At 44.5% G+C, this 24,614-nt stretch overlaps 1 protein-coding gene across 2 annotated transcripts in view; it reads right to left on the minus strand.

Moving 5' to 3' along the window:
- Nucleotides 1–24,614, minus strand: part of LOC131885567 (serine-rich adhesin for platelets-like) — a 45,025-nt gene that overhangs the window by 20,041 nt on the left and 370 nt on the right. Inside the window, exons 2-3 of one of the 2 annotated variants that reach the window (XM_059233640.1) lie at nt 9,971–10,009; nt 3,073–3,406 (exon numbers count right to left, since the gene is read on the minus strand). In XM_059233640.1, the coding sequence (XP_059089623.1) occupies nt 3,073–3,288 (216 nt within the window). In that variant the 5' untranslated portion in view covers nt 3,289–3,406; nt 9,971–10,009. The remainder of the gene's footprint in view (nt 1–3,072; nt 3,407–9,970; nt 10,010–24,614) is intronic. The other variant, XM_059233639.1, reaches the window with a different exon arrangement.

Raw genomic sequence — 24,614 nt, forward strand, 5'->3', positions numbered from 1 at the left:
GGAACGGAACGAATTCCTGAGATAACTTAATGAGCCCAAGCAGCTAGTCGATGGAGGAATTTTAAAATCCATCCATCTAAACACATCAAGAGTATTAGCAATCCTGAAAGGACCGTTTCCCAAGATAACCAAGGAATGGCCAGAGTCATTTATACACGTTGACTTTCTTCCGATTGCTCAACCGATTACCCGATTAATTTGTCTCCCAGAAGGGGGCAGTAAAAGCAACCATGTGAATGGCAATGCTGCGTTATCCAGGCTAATTGATTCGTCACTGCGGAAATCAAAACGGAAATCATCGTCCTACCACCACCACCACCACCCCCACCATCATCACCACCACCGTCACCACAACTGCTACGATCACACGAAAACAATGGGCTGAAAAATGAGATGCACACTCAACAACTGTTTGTATCACTGTTCGTTTAACAAGAGCGCACTGCCATTTGATGTGCAAAAGGTAATTAGGTGTGAGAAGCGCCCAGAGGCACGAGTTGGCCACATTTTCACTCAAATGAAACTCCCAACCTCTACTTACCGGAGAATCTGTTCCCTGATCTCCTCATACTACAGGATTGCTCCACTGGCACCTAATCGGTCAATGTTCCTGACAAGACAAAGTCTCTTTTTATGAGGTACAAATTGCCAATTCAGAGCTTGTTTGCTTGATGTGTCTTGACGAGTCCCGGAAAGGGTTTCATGATGACTGCATTGAGGACAGGAACATATCATCTTGGAATGCTCTTTCATGCCTGGATTTGAAATAGTCATAAAGTCAAACCAGAGAATGGATGTTCGCCTACCCTAGTCCATTAATGGCCGTGGAAGACTTGCCGACAAATTCGGAGTTCATAATGTGATTTTCTGGACCCGCTCTTTTGAGGAAGAATCCCCGTTTTAGCTTGAATAGGAAGCTAGGCAGCCTTGAACCTTCTCAAAGTGTCCAAGGAAACCATTCTGACAAATATTTTGACAGATGACAATGCACATCTCGCGTAAACATTTCATTCTTTCATTCTACCATGTTTTTTTGCACTTTAAGCTCAGTTGAAGAGACCAAGCACGCCAAGGGAAAGAGCAAAGAGGGTTTCGTTCCTCCATCAAGGATGAGATTTGGGAGGAAGATGACATTTTATGTCCTCTCACAAGGCAATCATTCCATTGTTTCTAGATTATTCAATGACTAACGACCTTAGAACGATCTACGAGACCAGAACAGTGAGAGCAATGTTCGGACTAACTCATTTACCACGGTCACGTCCCGGTGATTCCAGATTTGAGCGCCGAGAAGCCTTTGAGAATAACGAGCTGCTTTCGGTACCCCTTAAATCAGGCTATTATGACTAGAACACGATTTCTAAGACATATTTCATAACATGGAAACGACCTGGCCAATCTGTCCGCTTCCAGCGAGAAAATCAAGATTACCCGAAGATTACCTCGGGTCGTCACGGAATGGGGTTGGTTGGACATTCGTTGGGGCTAAGCTCTGATCAGATTGCTCGAATGGAAAATTGATGTAATCTGCATCGATTGAAGAGCTGTCCCAAGAAACCATCGCTACTACATACATACTAGAGCCTTCATTTTGCAAATTGGGGGAAGCCTTAAAAAATTGAGCCCAGAAAGAAGAGGTTGCGAAACGTCGTCCAGGAGCCTCATCCGATCTCCTCGAAGATGTGCAAGGAGGGAAAAGTAACTAGAGAGATGATAGAAGAGTTCGGAAATTGAACTGTTTTTTTCTTTATGATAATCAGTGCAAAAGATGCTAGTTCTATCAGACCTCTCGTATTACTGCATCCATCATTTAAACTTGAACTGAGAGGCAATTTGGTGGATGGACTTTTCTTGCAATCACCCTTCACGTCACAGGTATACATATGTAATGAGGCTCTGGCAGTGTTAGAAAAGGAGTTCTCCAGGGCCCGATTCTACCCCCTTATCTGAGTGGTCATTGACGCCTTCTGACAAAGCAATCGCGACATGAGCTCAAAATTAAGATGACCATCAACAGCCCACGACTGAAAGAAAGACTGGATTGAGAGTGGAGTGAGTATGCTCAGGACAAAGGTCCCCAATGCATTCAGGGCCTAAGGCGAGTAATTTTCGATGATCTTCCACCGAAAGATCGACGTGGACCGTTTATCAGATCATCGTGAAAATTGCCGATTTTCGATGCCTTGTCTCTCATCCTCGAAGATAAGAAGGATCTGAAGGAGGCAAGAGTTTGATTTACATTTCTTTCCCTCCTCTTTGGGGGAATGGAGTAGACAGAGTTTTCATGCATTTTCATGCAGGAAAATTGAAATTGATTTCGAAACGAATGGGAACAAACCTGATGTTTGCCTTGAAAGCGGATCAAACCGTAGAAATTTGGGGATTACTCGAGGATTTGGTACCAAATCGAAACCAACTTAGTACCAACTTCATGATATTTAATCGCTCAAGTAAGCTTGATTCGCGCATGCCCAAAGGAAGCAAGGAGGCCATCGTGCTGTTTGAATAATGGGGAAATCATTTTTCAATGTGCACTTGTGAGTCATGACATGATTTCCTTCTCCACTTGACCCTCAGTCAACCAAAATGGATTCTTCTGTCATTGAAAGTGCTCGCCATAATGGGTGGCACTACGGTGGTATTCCGCCGATCGTGACATGGCTCAGAGTGAGCTCAGTTCATGCAGTGTGGGCAGTCAGGATATGATTTAATGCAATCAATTCAACGAAACACAATGAAAACTAAAAGGGAACTCTTTGCCGGCGCGAGATGACTTGGAGGAAAAAAAACTAATGAATGGGGAGTAGTAGCCGGGCTCAAACTATGGGGAAGAATACCAACATGGATGCAAGGGAGCCTGGGCCAGCATGTCCGAGAGCACGAAAGAATGGAGCGAGACCATCAAATTTCGCATGGTTTTACACATTCAAGCTAAAAAGTAACGCCTTACGAGGAGAAATTGAAATTTCTGTTCGAAATAATTGAGCGGAAGTTGAACACATTTACCACGCAACCTCTCCTGACCACCCCCTTCGTCATTAAATTTCATTCGGCTTCCGTTTTTGTACTTACCCAATATCCTGGATGTGGTTTCGGGTGGTAATAGTGGTGATTGGCGATCCTGCTTCCGACCACAGGGGATCCATGATCCCTAAGCGATGACGGGTTCGAGTAGTAAGCAAAAGGTGATCCTGATCGTTGGTGATGGTGACCAGGGTAGAACTGGTGAAGGTGCGGGGTGACGGAGGCAGTGCTGGAGCCTTGCGATCCGGAGTTTCTCATGTTCATCTCTCAACTCTCAGGTGGATCTAGAGAAGCCGAGAAAAGGTGTTGTCCGCTCGTTATGGGTGGGGCTGGACAATTTTCCACCATTTCACCATATCTTCCGCCTCAACCATATGTCAACCTGGAATGGACGCAAATTTAAATGTAATGCTCTATCTATCCAGTGTCCTGACTTTAGGTGTGGGACTTAATGGCTCTTCAAGCCATTCAAGCAGTCTTGCTCGAACAAAGACCCTGACGGTCGTGGGTCTCAAAATTGAACTAGTCCCAATTTGAATTCACAATGGACACCATAAAAAGTCGTTTCTGTGGACAGAGAGAAATGGCGAGAGATTACCACAGCGGTCAATTTGAATGTGGCAAAAAAGTGACACAAGCTCATCTGGATGTCAAAACCTTGGACATTGAGTGGGGAAATTTGCTCAAGACTTACTTGGCTGACCCTATGGTTTTGAAGGGTTCTGACAAGTACGTGTCACCCTGACGCTTCACAAAGTGATTTCTCACCAGTTAAATCGACCTCTTGAGGGTTGGCCAAGAGGAGCAAGTGGTTTCTAGTTTTTTTTTTCTTTTCGTGTATGTATGTGTGTGTTCCCGAATTTCGATCATAATGGGGTCGAAAATTGGATAGGATTGTTTCGAGCTTGAAACAAGAGAACCTCAAGTCACGTCACATCAAGCAACCCTTCCTTCCCTGTCTCCGCCTCTATCTCTACCTCTACCTTTACCTCTGCAATCAAAGCTTAGTACGAAGTAACTGGTGGGGGGGCCTCTCCTCAGTTCTGAGTGAGATTCTCTTGGACGAGATGAATGCGAGTTCGAAAAGCGCTTCTTTCATCTGAATGTAATTGTTGGTTTATAAACAGTCATGAACTACTTTCACCCCGAGTTCAGCAAAATCCGGAAATTAATTTTAAAATTGATCCCTTTGAAGCACCTTTCGTCATCCATGGAGGGTCGTTTCGAGATGATCTGATTCTGGAATCGGGATCCTCCCCGGATAAGGAGGAAAAGTCAAGATGTGAAATTCTCGTACGTTTCAATCGCGATAAGACCCGGCAGTTCTGGGCGTAGAAAATACGGATGATCACGGAAGGCGATGAAAATGAAATAGCGGCTGAACATTGTCTCTCAAAGTGCTCGAGAATATGACGGGATGATTACTTGGCCAAACCCATTACCGACATAATGACTTGGTTAAACTTAGAATGGCTTGCAATTACTTGCCCTGGATGGGTTGGAGGTTCCACTTCCACAGGATGAGCTAACGGTACTGGGGGTGACCTTTTTAATCATACATTAATTGATTTAGGTCCTTGGAGCCATCGACCAAGGCGACCGATTGAATGGCGCTTTCCTTCTGAGTGATCGGGCTCTTCTGACATGATCAAATTAAAGTTTGGCAGTCTTTGGAATTTTCATCATCACTCATTGGGAACAAAAGCAAAACCTACTGTACCTGACGATGCATTAGAATCTGATCCACATTCATCATCATGCATCAGTGACCTCCATTGATGAAACGGATTAAACAACTAAAGAGACTAGAGAAAAATCTTGCGGCGGAAACCTGGACTACAGTAGAACGAGTGCAAATCGCAAAAAGACACATGTCTTAGATATCCCGTTGAAGTTTCTCGGGCAAGTTCACAACCTCTACTCGTGCTGCATCTTGGGGCTCTTGCTGTACCGCAGCTAAGGTTCGCAATTTTTTTTACCACCTACTAATGACGAGTGAAAATTGATCCCCCCTCTCGTTCCTCTCACTTGACATCATTCGAGAAATGATGAGAATCCTTGAAGTCCCAAATGTCCATACTCGTTAAAGAAAGGCGTTCTCGTTGGCTAAGTATGACTCGCAATAACCTGCCCTCCACATGTTTCTACTACTTTACGAGTAACAATGAGTGTTAATAGGATTTCGCTGAAGTGGAAATTAAATGGAATGCCCTCGCGATTTCAAACTCGGATGCTTAATCAGTCGGTCACGACGACTTCTTAGTGATGATTTCAACCACACTCCGTGATCCTCTCCGAATGCCGCCGACGTCAAACATCAACCACCAATAAATCCCCGGGCCTTGCCTTAAAAGCCTCAGCTCCAAAAACCCCGTTTTGGGGCGAGCCGCTTTCACAAACCCGTCCTCCGGCTGGGGGGCAAAATTAACGTTAAAACCATCTGTGCATTTGCATTTGGTCACCCTTTGTCGGGCAGCTTCATTGTTGTTCTTGATAGCGCCAAGGAAAGAATTAGTGGCAGCAGTTTCGCTAAGGAGACCCCCTTTTTTACTGGAAATATCTCTGGCTCGTGGTTTGGTAGTCAAGGGCATAAATTCAAAAGAACCTCTTTCCATTTGCATTCACCATTGAATACCACACTATCCTTCACATGAAATGGTATTTTCCTCTTTGTGCTGGAACCTTTTGAAGTTCGAAAATTATCATTGTGGTCGAATTTATGCGTCTTAATTAAAGAAATGACTTCCAGCAAAGGCGCCCTCTGAAAGGTTGAGATATCGTAGATTAGGACCTGTAAAAGGATCATAAACCCGATCTCACAGTCCTAGTATGTGTTTACGGATTACGAACTGGATATCGAACATGAAAAATTATAGTCCAGGTATCAGATCAATTGAAGCATATCGAGCTACAAGTGTCTCAAATATGTGGGCTGATTGCAAATGGTTTCATCCGTTGCGCCTTTGAATGCATTTATCGATCCCAAATCGGAAGATTGCTCAGGCCTATATTCGCATTCACCCCTTCCCAGTTTTTGCCCTCCAAAAAAGTGCGCCAGAATCTCACCTTTTCAAAGCAGGCATTCCCGAATTCCTGACCAATTTCAAATGTTCATCACCCATACCAGGAACCACTTAATCGCTTCCCCTTGGGCTGACTGGTACAACGTCCAACATATTTTCAAGTTATCCCCAAAGCTCCGAATCCCGCTATCATGATGTAGCCAAAGCCTTTTCTTGATGGCGTGTTTGCCAGTGGAAGTGTTTCCGACAAGTACTCGGAACCCATCAGTCGCCAAGATCTGATGTTCTTTTGGTAAATATTTCTCCAAAGGATTGGGATCGGCGTACCGAACCATCATTGTCTTCGTGCGGTTGTCATCTGGCGTTTCGCAAGAACTCCGCCAAGGGTCGTGTTCGGCTAATGAATTCAAATAAGAGATCCCTAGGTCCCCAAGGCATTCATTCACCACATGTGTGAGTCTACTCGAAAGTATGTGTAGTAGATATATATCGTAGGACGTTCATCTCTAGGATTTGTCCCTGGTCTCCTCCCCTTTCCCCTCCTCCTCTCCCTCCCCCGCCTTTCTTGATACTAGCCTTTTCTCTCTCTCTCTCTCTCTCGAGTCTTTCTGCTGGCTTATTTTCTGTCTAAGAAGCGTTCGTTGATTGAGCAAGTGAGCATGACTCGTTATGACAGGTCTCAAATGAATGGTGTCGTAGACAATCCAGGGTTAAACTAGCAGCTTTGACAGAACTGGGGGTGGGGAAAATATGCTGATGATCATGGTTTCCGAGCTCCTTCCAGAGGTGTCTTAATCTTTTCTTGCCAAAGATAATCCGCAAGAATGATGCGACAGAACTGCCAGATTTTATGTTAGCTTGAACAAGAATCCCTCCCCCAAAAGCCATTGAATCAATGCCTTGATTTCATTTGTGGACAGAGGGGAAAGTTTCAAGTGGTGTAGAAAATCACACTTGGTCCAATTTCAACAATTGGGCTTATGTGATATCTGTAATCTTTCTTCTCTGTAGAAGTCATTCGTCTTTTTTTCACTTGGTTTTTTGTGATTCAGCTACCACTAGGCTGAGGTTTCTACATTTGTTCGTTTGCAATTAAGAGACTTTTTAGAGAGTGTCCATCAAGATCCTGTCCCATTCTAGCCGATCAACCCATCCATATTTCAACTCGGAAAAAATCACCATGGTGTTCGTCTATCTATGTATGTACCCACTATTGAGCACGACTTGCCGCATCCACGTCCGACAGTAATAACTTGGGTGATGTTTAACGGTTCATTCTTTTCGCTTTGAGAATGAAAGCAAATCGAGATCCAAATTGCATCATTGGAGGCCCCTCCTCGACCAACGCGAGTCAGGACTACTATCTACGTTCTCCTATCATTATCATTACCACAACTACTACTACCACTACTACTACTGAGCTACAGCATCAGTCATGTTTCCGCCGTCCTTTCAATTTTCTCGCTCATTCTTTTGACTCGGTCGGAGCGAAAAGGAAATTTCGATCGGGGAAATGATCGTGCCATTGTGTCTTAGTTCAATTTCTTAGGGTTGGCTACTTGGCTCCTTGGCTCCACATCTTGATTGACGTACCCGTTTCTAATGTCAATGCGAGGAAGGCCAATTCAACCAACACGAAGTCAAATCCTAATGAATATAGCCTATTAAAGAACAATCTATGGAGTCTCAAAGTCGAGTACAATCGGCAGCTTATTGGAGCGTCTGTCTTCTCGTTGCAGGTTGATTTACAATTTGGCTGCTCTAAATAAAAACCTTTTCAGTGTCGAGATTAAAAATGTTTGAACTGCATTATGAAAGAGTTTGATAGAGACGATTTGCCCGGTTGCTGTCAGATCAAAGGCGCTAAAACTAATAGAAGCTGGATTCAGCCCCCAATTGGCCCTTAGCATGTACCTAATGCAATCAAACGATTGTTGGCGTCATCAGACATGATGCATTCGTTGAAATCACCACTATCGATTGTGAAAGTAACCGAGCCACTTCGCTTTCGGTATTAGCTTCGAGAATGACGGGATGCCGAGAGTTGCATAAATTTGTGGTTCAATGGTCGAGACTCGCCAATCCCCATATTTCTTAGTCCACCTCTTTAGTTGCAGTTATATCTGGCCTCCAACTATGTATGGATTAGTATAGTTTGATTGATTGATTCTTTCATTCTCTCTGTCTGTTATTTTGCCTCACAACACCTGAAGCATGCACTATTTTTAAAGTAGAGCCCGTACATGTTTACAGCTAGCTCTATTCATCAAAGCGAAGACTAATTAAAAAGGCAATCCTGCTCCTCGGAAATGTATCGAACGTACGCCCAAATAAGCCAGGAGTTCACAATTTCGGCCTGGCCAAGTGGGATTGGGTTCCCGGACTCGATCGATCCTCGGCTAATTTAGCATAGGAAATATTGACGCTCCGAGTTCATGGATATGGGAATTTCCGAAATGGGTTGACAAGAAAGGCCCGCAATGTGGACAAGGTGTTCAAATAGCGAGCATCGAAGAATAATGGTTGTTTACTCTGAGACCTGTTTTTTTTGAGGGGGATTTCGTAATGAAAACGTAATTTCATGCTTATTGAAGGCGAAGAAGGAAGAGAGTGTCTGTCTACCTATGTGTACGTAATCGCATGAACTGAGATACGTACAAAGTGTACGTAGTATACGTTCGTTCATCTTCGAGACCAACTCAAGTTTCCTCGTCCGCATCTCTGGTCCAAGGTTAGCCAACTCAAAGGCGAAAAAAAATCATGCAAAGGATGGATCGACGGTTAAAATGCAAGCAGCTTTTCCCGCATCAAGCGTAACTGCTAAAAGGTGCTCAAAATCGACCCCGGGATTAATGATCTGAGAAGAGTGTCATTGACCCGCCAAGCCTATATTCAAGAAAGACTCGAAGGCTGAACTCGGATCCATCAAACTCGGGATTCCAAAACTCGAGTTGACGTGTTTCTTTTGTGGATCAACCAACGTCCATTTCCTGTTTGCAATCGCAATCACTCGACTCCAAAGCGTCTCAATAGCACAGCACTTGGCAACCATGATAACGAGATGATATCCAAGACGAAGCAGACACAGACATAGTATCATAGTATCAACAAGTAGGAGGTCTCCGGGAATGGAATCCGAGATATGATTGGATTTGCTTAGGAAAATGCCATTTCCACGTACGTAGATCAGTAGTCTCAGAACTCACATTTGAGGGGCAGGAAGCTATTTTCGTGCACTCACATACATATATAGGGCAAAGCCATGATCTTCGACTTTTTGAAAGGGAATTTTCATTAATTTTTGATGATCATGTGCTACATTTAAAATCTGACGGAAGGTTGAAGTCTAATGAGCTCCTCCGGTTGTTCCATAACGGATCCGGTGAAATACTGCACTGAACGTACTCCAATGAATGGATGGAGGATCGCCATATCTCCACCAGAATAGATTTGAATAGAGATGAGGAGCCACCAAGTGCGAAGATGTCAGTCCGTGGGTGTGGGCGGCGAATTAAGAACACTTCCTCAATCAAAACTGATCTGGTATCTGGAGGAGGGCGAAAATGGAATCAACCGGACCAGGCAGACATGTTTTGATCAAATACAGTGGATTCATAATTCATTCACGCAATCTGGGATCTTTCTGATCTGTGTCAACAAATTAGGGGGAGGAATAATGCACCCCCAACTGAAGCTCCAGCACATTCACTCTGGCTGGCATCTGTTGCGTCACCTGACATGAGGTGACCTTTTTTGGGGCTTTAGTGGTGAAAGTCCTTGAGACATTTGAATATTGGGCAATCTCGAGAACCCATCTTTATGTCCATCTCCCATTGAAGTTTGACATCTATCGAGGGAGCTGAGCAATCGGTAGTTACTACTCCTCAAGTGGTCGCGTCTCCATTTTCGAGGGAATCACTCACCAAATCCGTAAGAGCTTCCTACCACATGGCACCAATGTACTGTAAAAAAAAAAATTCAAGTAGAGACTAAAATGGTGTACGCACAGTATACAGTACGTGTGCTCAGAACAAGATCAAAGTGGGAGATGATCCTGGGTCTGACGAAAAAAAAGACGATTCGATTGTTTCCAACGGGGACATAAATGTCACCGGGAAGGGAGATGAGAAACAGTGATCACGACTCATTCTCATCTCCTTCAGATCCGAGACTTGGATCCAATCTGGGTGAGGAGTTTTACTTTCAGCCACGGAAAGGTCAAGTTCACTGGCTGAGAAGTAACCACACAGAAGGTCTATCATCCTCAAGGGACGAAACAAAAAGGCGAGATAAGGAACAAATGTCAGAAATGCACTGTGCGTAGTAGTGTACACTACAATAAGTACGCAATGTCAATGTCGGACGAAAATCTACACTCGAAGATCAGCCAAGGCCAATTCTTGATGAGGCTACCGATATTGATGATGCTGATGATGATCGTCGTCATTCAGATATGGATTCAAGATCATTTAGCCGCAGACCTTTATTCTCCAATTTGTCGTGGTCTGGAGGCAAAACCGCTTGTATAATCAGAGGGAAAACGGATATCGCCGACCCAATGTATGGAGTAGGCCGAGGTGAGAGTGGTAATTTGAGGTAATTTGAGGGCCCTCGGTCAATGACACAGTGTCATTATCGCTTTTTTTTCGGGCTCCCAACTTTTGTATAAAGAAATTCGCATTACGACCTAGGCAAATTTGCACAATCGCAATGCCACTGCCCATTTTGATGGATTTGTATCCATGTGACAACTTGTCAGGTAGGCAAAAAAGTTGCTCAACTTTCACGCGGATCCTCTTGCTTGGACATACCTCGAACTCCCTATGCTCATAGGTAAAAGATGGAGTCAAGCTCGTCGATATTGAGTGATTTGAAAAAGCCGTGATGTTGCGTGGGTGGAAAACGAGTTTGGAAACATTTCCACCAGATGACATCCACGCCAGAGTTCTACTTTTAATGAACTTTCTCTGCGAACCAGGAACGGGACAGGTCTTCACTGGTGAGGTGCGATACCTGTGCCACCATTTGTGGGACAACGACAAAAAAAGCAACCATACCCGAACTTGGCCAACCTCGATTGGAATTCAGCGAACGTCCTGTATATCAATAACCATTTTTCGAGGCGAAGAACCACGTCCTAATTGATGTGAAATCGGCTGTTTCAGTTAAAAAAAACCTGGTAATGGTGACGGTGGAAGTTGGTTTTGCTCTTTCGTGATGGAGTCCATGCATCATAGTTTCTATCAGGAAATATGGTGACTCGCTCCCTTCTTCTTGGGAGGGAGAACTTGACATTGAACACGTTTGCAACCGCAGAGGGATCTTGACTACTATTACTACTTCCATGAACAATGGCCGAGAAATGGTGTGGAAAAGTGGGGAAAAAGATGCGGTTTCCTCGTCCAAATCGGACATTGGACGGGTTCTCATGTTTCTCGAGAGGAAGGGAGAGAAAGAGATTGCTCGGAGGTTGGAGGTGGTAAAAATCTATTGTGAATCAGGTAAGCTATTCTTGATTCACACTCACTCACTCACTCACTCACTTAAGCAACCAACCAACCAAAGGCTCAAGGACCTTGATTTACATACAAGCGCACGATCTGTAATCCCGAAATACATCTCACTACCTGAATCCACTCGAGAACTCGAGGGAAAAAAAGAGGATCATTTTGAAAAGTGGGCAAGATAATCTCTTCCAGTTTTTTTGGAGTCATGTTCTAACTGTACTGTGTAATTTGCTGGGTGCTCCAATATTACGACGTCACAACTCAACAACCCAGTGGGTAATAATAATCTCAATAATGCTGGTGGTTCGATTTTCTCAATTAAGGAAAACGACCATCGTTGGCCTTATTTTGACAGGTTCATAACCAATGGCATTAATTGCCATCGAGTAATCGAGACTAATCAAGCCCCATGTCTCGGTTGAAGACAGAAAACCCAGGCAAGAGAGAGAGAGAGAGAGAAGTTGGTCATGACACCACGAACCAAGGGAATTCATTGCCTGGGCCCTTTAAAAAGATCATCGATCCTCGACGAGTTGGTAGATGGCACAGTTAAGCGAGCTAATTAGGACCCATTCACTTTGTTCAAACTTCAATCAAGGAATCAGATCCAGGAGAGGATGGAGGAGCTACATACAGTACGTGAGTAGATGAGGAGGAGTTCAAGAGGATCAATGCCGTTCCTCAATAGGTCCTGCTCATTGATGAATGGATGTCTTTGAACTGTGCCTCAGTCTACGCACATACGGTACCTACATACGTACATACGTAGGTACATACGGTACGTCGTCTATGTGCAATCAATGTGCGTGCCAATGATGCTTGCTTGAGAGCGAACATTGAACATTGAACATCGAACCGCCTCAGAACGAGGCAACATCAAGAAACAAAGCCTCCGAGTGACTTGGATGGAGAGGAGAGGCGTTGTCAGGCAATCATAGGAGTCATTGGACCACATGCATATTTCCACTGACGAAAATCTCAACTAGCCCCATTATCTTGTGACGTCGTGCACAATCGTATGCCATCAGCTATTAAACACGGCCCAGACAGAGTGGAGCGGTGAGATCCAATCTTAAATCACTCGACTACAATTTTGGCCGAGTGATGAAGGTCCATCCCCAAAAATATGCGAATCCAAATGGGAACCTTCATCGCAAGAAAAGATCTAAAACGTCTCTAATTGAATACCCAACTCGAGCTGGCAAGTATTTCATGCAAGCTCAGTCAGGATTGGCAGTGTTGCTTTCAGCAATATCGCTTTTATTCACTTCTTTCGACGTTCCATTGGTCAAGTCCGAGAATCTTCGTGGGTCCTTACCCCGAAACTATTTCTGCTCGTGGTTGCCCTTATACATGTTGTACTATATTCCAATCAAACACAAAACACACGATGAAGGGGTTTGAAGCAGAAGTGGCGGTAGCTAGTGCTAAAAATGTCGTGCATCCTTCATTCATACTGTACACACAAACCTGACAATGGTGATGCAAATGGGACCACGTGATGTGGCGCCTCCCTTGAAAACTGTGCGCTCTGTACGAGAACCGAAACACACACTCATTGCCAGCTAGTACGTAAGTAGGTATGTACGTATGTAGAGTAGTAGTGCATGATGCCCAATCAGGCCCAATGATGAAGGCTTTGTTTCAAGCTCCTCAAAATGGGGCAATCACACACTCCAATGAGCTACTAGGTATGCAAATGGACGAAGCATTCTAATTATTGATCCCTCTCGCATTGGATATCGTACCACGTAATCCGCGGCAAGATTTGAGGAACGCCAAACAAAAAGTGAGCCGGAAAAGGTTGACGAGCAATAATAACAAACCCAATGAACGTCCTCTCGCGTAATGAATGTGTTGCATAACCAAATGAGGGTCATAAACTCTTTGTTCGCCTCCTGCTACAATTTCTGACATACTCCCGTGACATTTCATCCATTAGGACATTTTTTGATGGGCGTCAAATGGCGCATTACGTGTGATCGAACGAATTCGTTCTATTTCTCATCCTCACACAAGAGTGGCTGGCAGGCATGAACGTTGCTTTGGTAAGACACGAATGACACAATTCTGAACTCTTTTGTTCTGAAGAAGCCAGCCAGTCAGTCAGTCAGTCAGTCAGTCAGTCATTCAGTTAGTCAGTGAGTGCGCAGCAGCAGCCTCCTTGACTTGTTCTTGGTCGCATTTTGAAAGAAACATGACTTGTTCATCTTGATTGACTCGCGGACCATCAGACCATAACCGTCATCCAATGGATGGCATAGATTTTTTTGAGCTTCATATCAATCATGAGAATGATGGCGACGAACGTTCTCGCTCCTCTTACCTGGAATGTGAGATTTGGAGATTTGTAGTTTGAACTAATACTATCCTCAGCAGCTCGACGCTCCCCAAAGAACCTCCCAAATCATCATCATCCTGAAGATTTCACTCCCTCCCCAAGCCCCAAAAAGCCCCGAAAAGCCCCCAAAAAGCCGGGCTCACATCAGCTTGTCGTAATTCAATAATGCAACGAAAAAAGAAGAAAATGCCCACAAAATGGATCGCGAACAGTTAACTGTTTTCTTACTCCAGGAATTACCACCTGATACACACAAAGACGACACATGAGGCGCGTTGCCGCCAAAGGCACCAGCCAGATTTCTTCTAAGACTCCTCGTACATGTGGACAAGAATTGGGAGATCCGAGCTTCTGGGCTCCTGGGCTTCTGGGCCTCTGGACTTCTTATGCTGTCGTGATTCCTCGATGAGCTCGGCAGACTTCTCCACGTTTACATGTGAAGGATGGTCAAGACACCGTGTTGTTAATTGAGACGTCAAGTCCAGGGCACTTGAGGTCCTTGACGTTATGCTAGGTATGCATTGCCATCATCGTGCATGGCAGGATGGCAGGATGGTTGGATAGTGGTTGTGTTGGTTGGTCGGTGGCTTGAGCGGGTGGCTAAGTGTTGTCGGTTGGTTCCTTGGTTGGACGTGGACAAATGAGGAATTAACAGATAGCGGTCCGCCTCATATTCACTATTTCGTGGACAGCCGAAAGATTCATGATCGTGAATGACTGTGGCCGAATAGAACACGAAATTTCTGGAGTGACGATCGTGATTTGACGTTGACACACTTTGCCAGTTTCTCCACCATAGTCCCCTAGCTTTTCTATTCAAATACCAACATCAAGTTGAAAAGCAAAAGGGAGGCAACAATCGAACCCACTCGAAAGACCGAAAAGTAAAACAAAAAAATGTCCTGGGAATGATGCCCAATCGTCCCCGTCGACAAGGACTAAGATAAATCATCGGGTTTCAAAGGACACATCAATCCATGAGTCCGTTTTGAAAATGCTTCAAATAGGGATGTGGCTACGGTAGTTACAAAAATAAGGATTCGCGGAATGGTTGGGGCCAAAAACTTGTGGGACCGTAACGGATTTAGAATGTCGGGTCCGAGGGTTCAATTACGTGAAAGAGCATCCAACCCAGTTCCGTACGCCGTCCTCTCACTCACCCCTACCAGTTCCCAACCACTTTTCATGATCCAGCATTGCATCGAAGAATTTGGCAAAGGTGTTGCAAATCCTACGAGTTAGCTCACACTCGGTCGTTCGATTGGCAGCACCATTTTCATTGGTTTCAGGACATTCTACGAGTCATATTTCGCTCGGCAAATACCAATAGGTCCTTCCTTTTCAGTCAGGAGGTTTATGACTGATATGCCATTTGTTTTGAACAATCCCCAACCAGTCTCTTAATGGCAGTCATGGTGGTGGTGGTGGTGGTGGTGGTGGTGGTGATGGTAGGCGTATTCTTTCTAGGGGCTTACATTGAGTACGTAGTAGTACGTCGATTTGGCCCCGAAAGGACATGCTAGTTGTTGGGGCAGGTAGTGTAGTCGTGGTTCCATTCTGGAGATGAATGCACTACCAAATTTGTACCAACCAATGACAGGAAGAGCCGCTCGTCAAGTAGAGGTAATGTCTGTTTCTTTGTTTGCTCATGTCAATGTCAGGTTAAATAATGTGTCACCTTATCTCTTTCATCTTTGAATAAGCTCAAATTTAGTCGAGGCCCCCCCCCTTCTTCCATTGGGTGGGCCATGGCGGGCTCTGTCAATCACCATTAGCCTCTGCGAAAAACGAATTTCACATCAGCCCATAAAAACCAGCTCAGGGGGCCCTCCAGGCAATCTTATCATGAAAACTACCCGTAATCAAGTCCAAAGGAGTTGGAAGATTTGCGGAAGTGGGAGCTATTTAAAACGACTTCCAGGTATGAACCCAAAATTACATAGTCTATGAGGTACGAGTAGATCCAGTAAATCCAGCGTGGCCGTAAACGAGAAATTGGCCGAGGGGAGTCTTTTTTTTTGAAAGACATAACCCATTTGAAGGTGACAAATGAACGTGTGATTCCCTTGACGACTTCTCATTTGGTGTCAAGGATAGAACCTGCCACCATATTTTGCCACCACATAGAGCACACACACACACTGAATTTCCTACTTTGTACGTACAAGTACGTAAGTGCCTTGAGATGGTATCGAAGCCCAAATCTAGCAGATGTTCAATCTGACTTGTGAACAATGCCCCCTATTCCAAGACAAATGAACACATGGACGTGGGCCTAAATGAAACATCCCTCTCAGTTTTCCCGTAGCCAATTACGCCTTGACGACTTTCAGTCCATAGGGATGGTGGCCAAATAGATCGGACTGGCTTGCCAAAACAGAGAACCAATGCTTTAAACTTTTGGATCAAGCACGGCGAGTGACGTGTTATACAACCACCTCGCGTGTCACATTTCGATAATTCGTGGTCGTCTACCTAAGAGACACACTCTCCTCCCGGATGAGCTTATCAAAGAGACCCTAATTTCATAATGTGACCATTTCCAGAGCATTAGTAGCAGTATTCACACCATCACGTGGGTATCAAGGGTCGGAAATATTGAAGCTGGCACCCTTTTAGTTAAATGTTGACTTTGCAGCCAATGTGTGGCCTTTTCGTCGAGAAGATATGGGCTGATCACTATTCTCGAAAAAATGGGTTGCCATTTATTACATAATCCGGGTAGCTGGGCAAAATTATCGCAGATTGGGTGTGTTCGCCTTTTAAAAAATGATCCTGTCATGCCGCGTATCCCTTTCGTTCTCATCGAGACTCTCGGCAATACCAAACAAGGCTCCTCATTATTAATGAGACCTATAAAACGACGTAATAATGCTCATATCCTCCGCATATCGAAACGCCATCTCTGGAAATTGGGATTCCAAGACGTCGAGCTTACGTACGTGCCTGCCTGAGCAGCAGGAGGTTTGGGCCTGAAGTTTTTCCCATTACAGCATTTTGCACGCTTTTGCAAATCATCAAGGGAACCCTTCTTCTCGCTCTCCTCCGCCTTCAGGGCATGGTGGGTTGAGCAATACTTCGATCCCGTCAGACCCATCTTCATATTACACGCCTAATTAGAAATGAATCATGCTCGTGTGTCATTCAACCATCCATCTTCAACCAACCAGGCCTTTCAGCTTTTTTCTCCCTGTTGATTGCGAATACATCTTCGCCACGTCCGTTGGAAAAATAGCGTCGAATGGAGCGTTCTTCTGATATTATTTATTCTATGTCAATCATGGGGTCCAAGCGTGAGGGGTATTTGGATTTCATGGCCCATAAAAACTTTCCCGTGGCTGTTGGAGATGACGTGAGGGGCTCCGTGGAAGCATCTTATTAAAGCGTGTCAACGTTAGGATTCTATCCGAGTGTTGGATGCCAACAATAGCGACCAATTCCAGTATCGCTCCAAATCCTGGACAGCTTGCCACCTCAAGAACAACATTACCGGACAGGTTTTCAACGCACATGCAGTAACTATATATGTATAGCTAGTTAGGCATTCGCGATGGAACTCGATCTTTAAGGTTCTGGCACCATTAAGCCGCTGATTGTGGCGTTTATTGTTGACCTCCATTCCAGCTTTCTTTACAGCGGTGACAGAGTTGCCATTAAAAAAAACCACCTAAAATACCAATCTATCTAAAAGCACATGCTTCAATGTGCATTCAACATGTTGACATATTCGTTGCATGCAATGATTGGAAGTTTCTCGACCAACATCAAATATTGACAACATTTCCTCCCTGTGCTTCAGGGGCATGATGGTTTCGAGATTGTGGACATTTTTACCTCCCGGCGACCGCCACCATCGGTTTTTTGCTTATCTTCTTTCCATTTTGAAGCCAACCAAATCAAATCCCAAATCCCAAATCCCAGAGAACTGCATACCACAGGGAATCATCATCTGGTGCTTGGAAACTGGCACTCCAGGAAGTCACGTGAATAAGAAGCTGTGCTTTAATTCGGACAGAGATGCCGCAAAATCTTGCAGATTGCAACGAATTTCAAGAAAATGGTCGATACTTAGCTTTCCCATTTAACCGCATCTTTTCAATGTTCTCGATGTATGAAGCATACTACCTACTCGTACATTGATGGCCGATTTGTACGTGGATACGATCTGATATATGGTTCAATTCGAGGAGTGTGGGAGGCCCACATTTAAACACATTTAAATTCATTGCCAAGACAAGCAAGGTTGAAGGTCTTCAAGCCCACCTATGGAGACAAATCTCCAGATTTATCCTCATTTTGCATGCTGAGGACCTTGAATCGGATTTAATTACCCAGAGAAGAAAAAAATAAGAAGGGGAAGAACATGAGGGGGGAATTGAGGAAGAGGTACAACCTCCTCTGGGAAGAACTTGCCGGGTCATTGGTTTGCGCTTATGGATTTACTCAGGAAAGAAGTAGTTTGTTTGACAGGGTACAAGGCATTGCTCAATGAGTCCTTTTTTTCTTCAGTGGTTGAACGGGAGGAAACGGAGGAGGGAGAAGTAGGAGGTACTGAGCATAAATCTTCCTTTGAAATGAAGTAACTTCCAACACACTCAGCTAGTTCATCGTCGTTTTGGGGCTCTTGGACCCTTGAGAAAGAACGACGAGGAGAAACAGCCAGTCCAATACCAGCAGGAGAGCAGTCTCATGATCACACTTTACCCATTGTTATCTTGTCTCAAAGCCATTTTTCAATCAAGCATCCGGCACCATGCCCAATGTCCACCTAGGCAGGTCCACCCGGCAGTATCTCGTATCTCGCTCGCTGTGACTCAGACACAAATACACACTCTCACACTCGGCTTGTCTCATTAGGAGAATCCTTGCAGTTCAATAGTCAATTCACCAGCCTTCATACATTTCTACTCGGAATCAGAGGGAAAGAAGAAAAAAAACTTTCACCCGGCCCACTGACGGATAAATTCATGCTCAAATTATGATGAACAAAGGATTAAACACTTCCCCACCAGACTCGAGTGGGCTGGAATGGAAATTGGAGATGATGACGAAGCTTGGAAGAAATTAGAGACTTCAACATCATGGTTAGTTATTACCACTCTAATAATAAGGATGATGATGATGATGATAATAATAACAATAATTATAGTAGCAATAAACATCTTCCATATCGCCATAATCAACGGCATGGTCATGATTTTTATATAATTCTTTCAAATCAAATGAGCATGAGATTGTTAAATTGAGCGTGGATGTTGTGATTTGTCGAAAGAATAGCAAACTTCAGTGTTGTGCAAACATAAAAAAGGGAGAAAAATCGACTCCTTTTCCAAGCAAAATGGAAAAGTGCGTGACTCGTTAGAAGAGCAGAGCGAATAAACTCGCTCCAAAATTCAAAACATCTTGGTTTCTTCTCCCGCAGAGGAGTCGAATGTTCACTTTCACATCTCATCTCTCGGGTCTCANTTCCAATGACAGCAAACGGCCAATTTCTTCATCCAAACTATCCTGCTCTCGGGCAATAAACTCGCTCCAAAATTCAAAACATCTTGGTTTCTTCTCCCGCAGAGGAGTCGAATGTTCACTTTCACATCTCATCTCTCGGGTCTCAGGTCTCAGGTCTCAGGTCTTGACAAGTTGCATCTTTCTCTGGAGTCGTAATTAAGTCAGAACATTCACGCCTAATGCAATGATGACCCAGGTAAAGGAAGGTAAGTCAAAATTGGTCTTTGGATGGAGTGGCTATACTCGTACGTTCCTGTTCGTTGTACGTACGTAAGAGAGGGAGAGAGACGAGCGAGCAAGTTCATAACAACTTTCATTGAGAGGCTCAGGGATCAATTACTCGTTATTTTCCCAGATCCCCGAGACACAAGTCACAAAGGACATCTGTCGTCCGGAGGCGAAAGAAGATTGGAGACAGCGAGGAAATCGTGGTCCAAATACAAAACCCATCCGAGCTTGGTTTCCGTCCACTCTCGCTCGTAATTACACATCCATCATCCAACTTCTTCAGAGTGGATAGATATGATAGGAACATTTCCAAACCAGTCAAAACCTCAAACACTGGCCAACGTGGGCGTAATCTCTCCAAGAATCCGGAGGATATCGAATCGGGGCCAAGGCTTTAGGTGACGACACTGGCGACGATATTGATAATTCATTAATCAAGTCATCCAGTCATCGAGTTATCACCTGGGATTGGACCAGACTACTTCTTTTGCCAATATATACGTAGATGTCCTTGACTCGCATTAAAACGGTGTCGCGTATCCGTTTCACATAGGAAGCAATCAGGAGCTGGAGACAACGAAAACGATAGGGTTTTCAATTCCGAACTCTCGAAACTGAGTGGTCGAAATCTTTTGGGGGTCTGGCTGGTCTGGCTACGAAACCGATTTCAGTAGGGTTTCGAAAACTTGGCATTCAACCCCCCTTGACCCAGTGTTCAGCTAGGACGACCAAGTCTACTCAAGATTAACCCTCCTCACCCCACAAGATCCGGGATAGTGTGTAGATTGGGTCTTTGTTGTCTGGTTTGGCGGACTGGAAACACCCAATTAGTGGGAAAGTGACCTTCATGGTCCAAGAAACATTTCACCCCTAGAAGTGACACATTTTTGCTCACGGATGATCGAGTTGGCTTGAAGTTAACCGGACTGGAATTCCGAATTTTCTCGCACTTCGTCAAAATGTGGGATTTTTATCAATTGCTCAATCCACTCAGTCAGTCCGTTTTCTGTAGACTTTCCTTCTTGTTGACGATCTCTTCAGAGCTCATGGCAAGAAAATACTCCCCTTCGCCTCTGATGTGAAGATCATGACAAGCAAGTTGGATTTTTCTGCCATATTTACACTTTGGCTTGTTCAAATAAAAAGTTCTTGGTCCGGTTAACGATCCCGCTCACCCAAGGTGGTCATCCTGTATCTCGTGCTACGGGTGCATGTCAGCCAAAAAGCTCTTTGTCTGGAAAACGTTGCTGGTAGGTCTTGGGGGTCTCTCCTCCGTGAAGCCGCTGTTATGGACATTGTACAATGTACAATCTGCCCGCTGCATTTAGAGCGAGGAATAGTGCACCTCTTGATCTCGTATGTACGTACCTACGTACTGTACTCTGTGAGGGTTCCAGTTCGTGAAGGAATGAGTCTATGTGTATGGTTGTCTCACCCTTGTCGGTGCAACTGGTTCCTCGTGGGCCACCGTATGGTACAGTAGTTAGATTACATGTGAGTGAGGGTGACCTACATTTCTGTTACCTGAGCTTGGACAGCACAAAGAACGAGGAGAGAAAGAAGAGGAGTGCTTGGGTCCCGATTTCTTGGGTAGGGCATTCGCCCAGGAATCGCCCGGGAATCACCTTTCATCCAGGATACAAAACCATTAGATGGAATCGTTGGACGAACAACGCTAAAGTTGGCGCATTTGATAGCTCAGGGTGGCCAAGATGTTGAGTTTGCATCGGGGCAATTACTATATTGCATGTTGGCAGTGCTATAGTAAAGCCTTTCCAAAGAGTCCGAGGTAACCATTTACATTTCGAGTTTGATCACGTCGAAAACTTTAATGAGCTCGCCTGGTTTTGAATGGAAACTAATGGATGAACAATGGCCGCCAATCATAAGTAGGGAAACTGGGGAGTAACCCTGAATGGAAGAAGGGTGTGGAATTTATGGAAATGGGAGGGAAGCTCAGCTTCCAGAACACCACTTTCATTAACTTTTCCTTGCGCAACTTACTATCCCATGTCAGAGAATGAGATTTGTTAAAAATTGATTTGCTCCAGGAGACGAGTAGGTAGGTGAATGGGCGGTAGATGAAGGCAAAGACGTGTTCCCTCATCTGCTCAAGGAGGCTGTAAGTTATTGACAGGAGTACGGGCGAACATCTCGCATACGTAAGCCTGGCCTCTGTTTTTCCTTCTCACCCGGATCAGAATCTAATTTCGTCCCGGCGATGACTCAAGAAGGAATAATCAGATAAATCGCAGGCGGATCAAATAGATTCGATGTAGCCAGAGCATAAATTCGAGGGCCGATAAACCAGAGACAAATAAAACAAAAGCTCTCTTTAGACTCAGACTATTTCGGGATTTTGTCAAGACTAGCCAATTAATTTCAGATGTGCCGCCAATGTCGTCTCATGCCTAGAGGTCATCCCCCCCCCCTCCCAAGCAGTGTGTGCATTTGTGTACTTTTCCAGGGTGTGTGTCTAATTGGAAAGACCATCCTCTTCCTCCTCCTCGTGATTTTTTTGACTTCTCTTTCTCTTTCCTTCCTGTCCTGGATGGTTGACAGTGTTTGGAAGAAATTGCAAGCGTACATTTGCCCATCAACGTCTCGTAATTTCCTTGTAAAAATCTAATTACAGATCCAACAAAACATTCAACTACAGCCAATGAACGTGGTAACGCGGGAAGGGCGGCATGGGTTGGAAGGAAGTCTGACAAAGTTGTACTGTAGATGGAGGCGAGAGTGAAAGGCAACCAAATGAAGGGCATGGCACAAAAGAAAACACGCAAGATTCCTCGTTCTCATCGCATTTAATTGCAATGTTCTTGCTCATGAGTGAATGAATCCTTTGCTCCTCATGAAGCAGACTCTGATTAGGGCCTTCACACACTACTAGATGACTGCCACCTTTTCAGAGGCAAGCAGGTCTATGAGTTGATTTCTGTTTCATTATGCACCTTAGAGTGTAGTGTGTACGCCATATGGATCAGTGATTTTAACGAAAGAAGTTTCAGCTGGGGTTCCTTTCAATGATAAGTGAATCATTTTCAGAGAAACAGGTTAACCCTTTTGGGAGAAAATCAATTACTCCTACTCACCACAATTGTCAGAGTTAATTATAACGTAATCAATTTCCTCGTTATTGATATGCACGTACATATATATTTTCACATTCATAGTGTCCAAATGTTAACAATTAAGCACACGGTTAGTATACGGTGTTAGTGCACTGAGTTGCTAGGGTGAAACAGGCCCTTAACGGAACGCGCAGAAGTAGAAAGTGGTTTCAGTTGCTCATCATCGTCATCATCGCGCAACAGAGAGGCCTTCCTTCCTTCGCTAGCTTCTCCTCCTCCTCCTCCTCCTCCCCCTCTACCATCGCCAACTCCTCCAGACTTTAAAAAAATGAGGATAGGAAACAGAAGCAGAAACGAGTTTTATCCTGCCTAACTCACACAATTTGATGAGGCAGCATGCGTACGAACAGTGATTGAGTTGGGTCTTCTTTGAAGAGAGAAATTACCGGTTGCGTATGGGCAGGTTTCCGAGGCTCTGGCAAGCCACTAGTACATAGTTGTACAATGAAGCTATTCAGGATTGGAGGAGAGATCCGGATGCAATGTTTGCCGAAGTCGCATTGATCTCGCACAGAGCTTGTTTCTCGCTTTTTCTTTTTCTTTCCCTCCCTCTCTCTATCTCTCTCCTTCTTTCTTTGGGTCGTTGGAAGCGATTGAAGGAAATGTTCTATATGACATATGTGATTTGGGGAATGAGAGAGGAGGCACTGGGCCTCTAACTTTCACGTATTTTTGCTTCTTGCTCAGAAAGTGAAAAAATTAATCCGAAAAAGACGGCTTTCGTTGGCCCCAAACCATTAATGTTCAATTCTGGCACGTTAGTAACCATCAGGCTCATCATCATCATCATCATTTCCATCATCTTCATTGCGTTTTCTTCATCATCTCGACGGCTTCCACTGGAGCAATCTATAGATTGCACCCCGAAACTTCCAATTGGTATTTGTGAGCAGGAAACATGGATTCAGGTTGGATTAATTGTTTTGGCACTGGTATTTTCACTCCAAAGACAAGCCAGCAAGCTAGCTTCGACCTATTGATTTTGCTTCCATTCTAAAATCAAGCAAACTATGGCACGTTACACTTCTTGGTGCTGGGAGAGAAATAACATATAGAGTGGTTCTCCGAAAGGTGACACCTCTTTTCGCCACATCGTGACTGATTCGTTCATTCTCCCAGGATCCATCAAAATTTATGCAATAAAGTGTAGCAACATGTGTTTCACTCGTCTCTTCCTGGGAACGAAACCGCCTCACAAATTGGATGGTAGTCGATTTTAAGACCAAAGCATAGGCCCCTTTAACCACCCTCCATCCAATCATTCTAGAATTGAACCCAATACTGGCTCATTGATTGTCTTTCCTAACGGAAGAAGGACCAAGTATCTTGAGCTGGAAATCGACTGGCGTCGCTCAAGGGTCGGAAACAGGTCCTGCCTCTTTTTTCTTATTCCAGGAAATTGTTCGAGAGAGATGCTTCACGCCTTCATTTGCATGTCTCATTATACAAGATTCAACACTGTCTCCGCCTACCCTAAGTTGCCTCATTCACAACCTACTGTCCCATCTCCTGAAAACCCTTTGAGCATAATGGAAAAAGATGTCTCAAGTAACCCACCAGAAAAATCGGGGGCGAAATCAATCCAACTTCCTGCTCGCCGCTCCCAGGATTTAGGTCTTCCTGCGCTTGAGGAACCCTTCATCCTGAGTTGGCAGCTGGAAATAATACATGAGCAATCCAGTGCACTTTAGAAGCTAGAAGCGACTTCCAATGGGGTTACTTGGCAAACGAAACATGTTGGGGTGGAAGGAACAAGAGCCAGAGGGGGACGGAAAGAGAGAGCTTTAAGTTTTGTCCAACCGGAAATTACCCCCTGAAAATCGGTAAACACTGGCCATCCCTCAACCCTTCC

The sequence above is a fragment of the Tigriopus californicus genome, chromosome 8 (genome assembly GCF_007210705.1).
Source record: "Tigriopus californicus strain San Diego chromosome 8, Tcal_SD_v2.1, whole genome shotgun sequence".
Classification (NCBI taxonomy): domain Eukaryota; kingdom Metazoa; phylum Arthropoda; class Copepoda; order Harpacticoida; family Harpacticidae; genus Tigriopus; species Tigriopus californicus.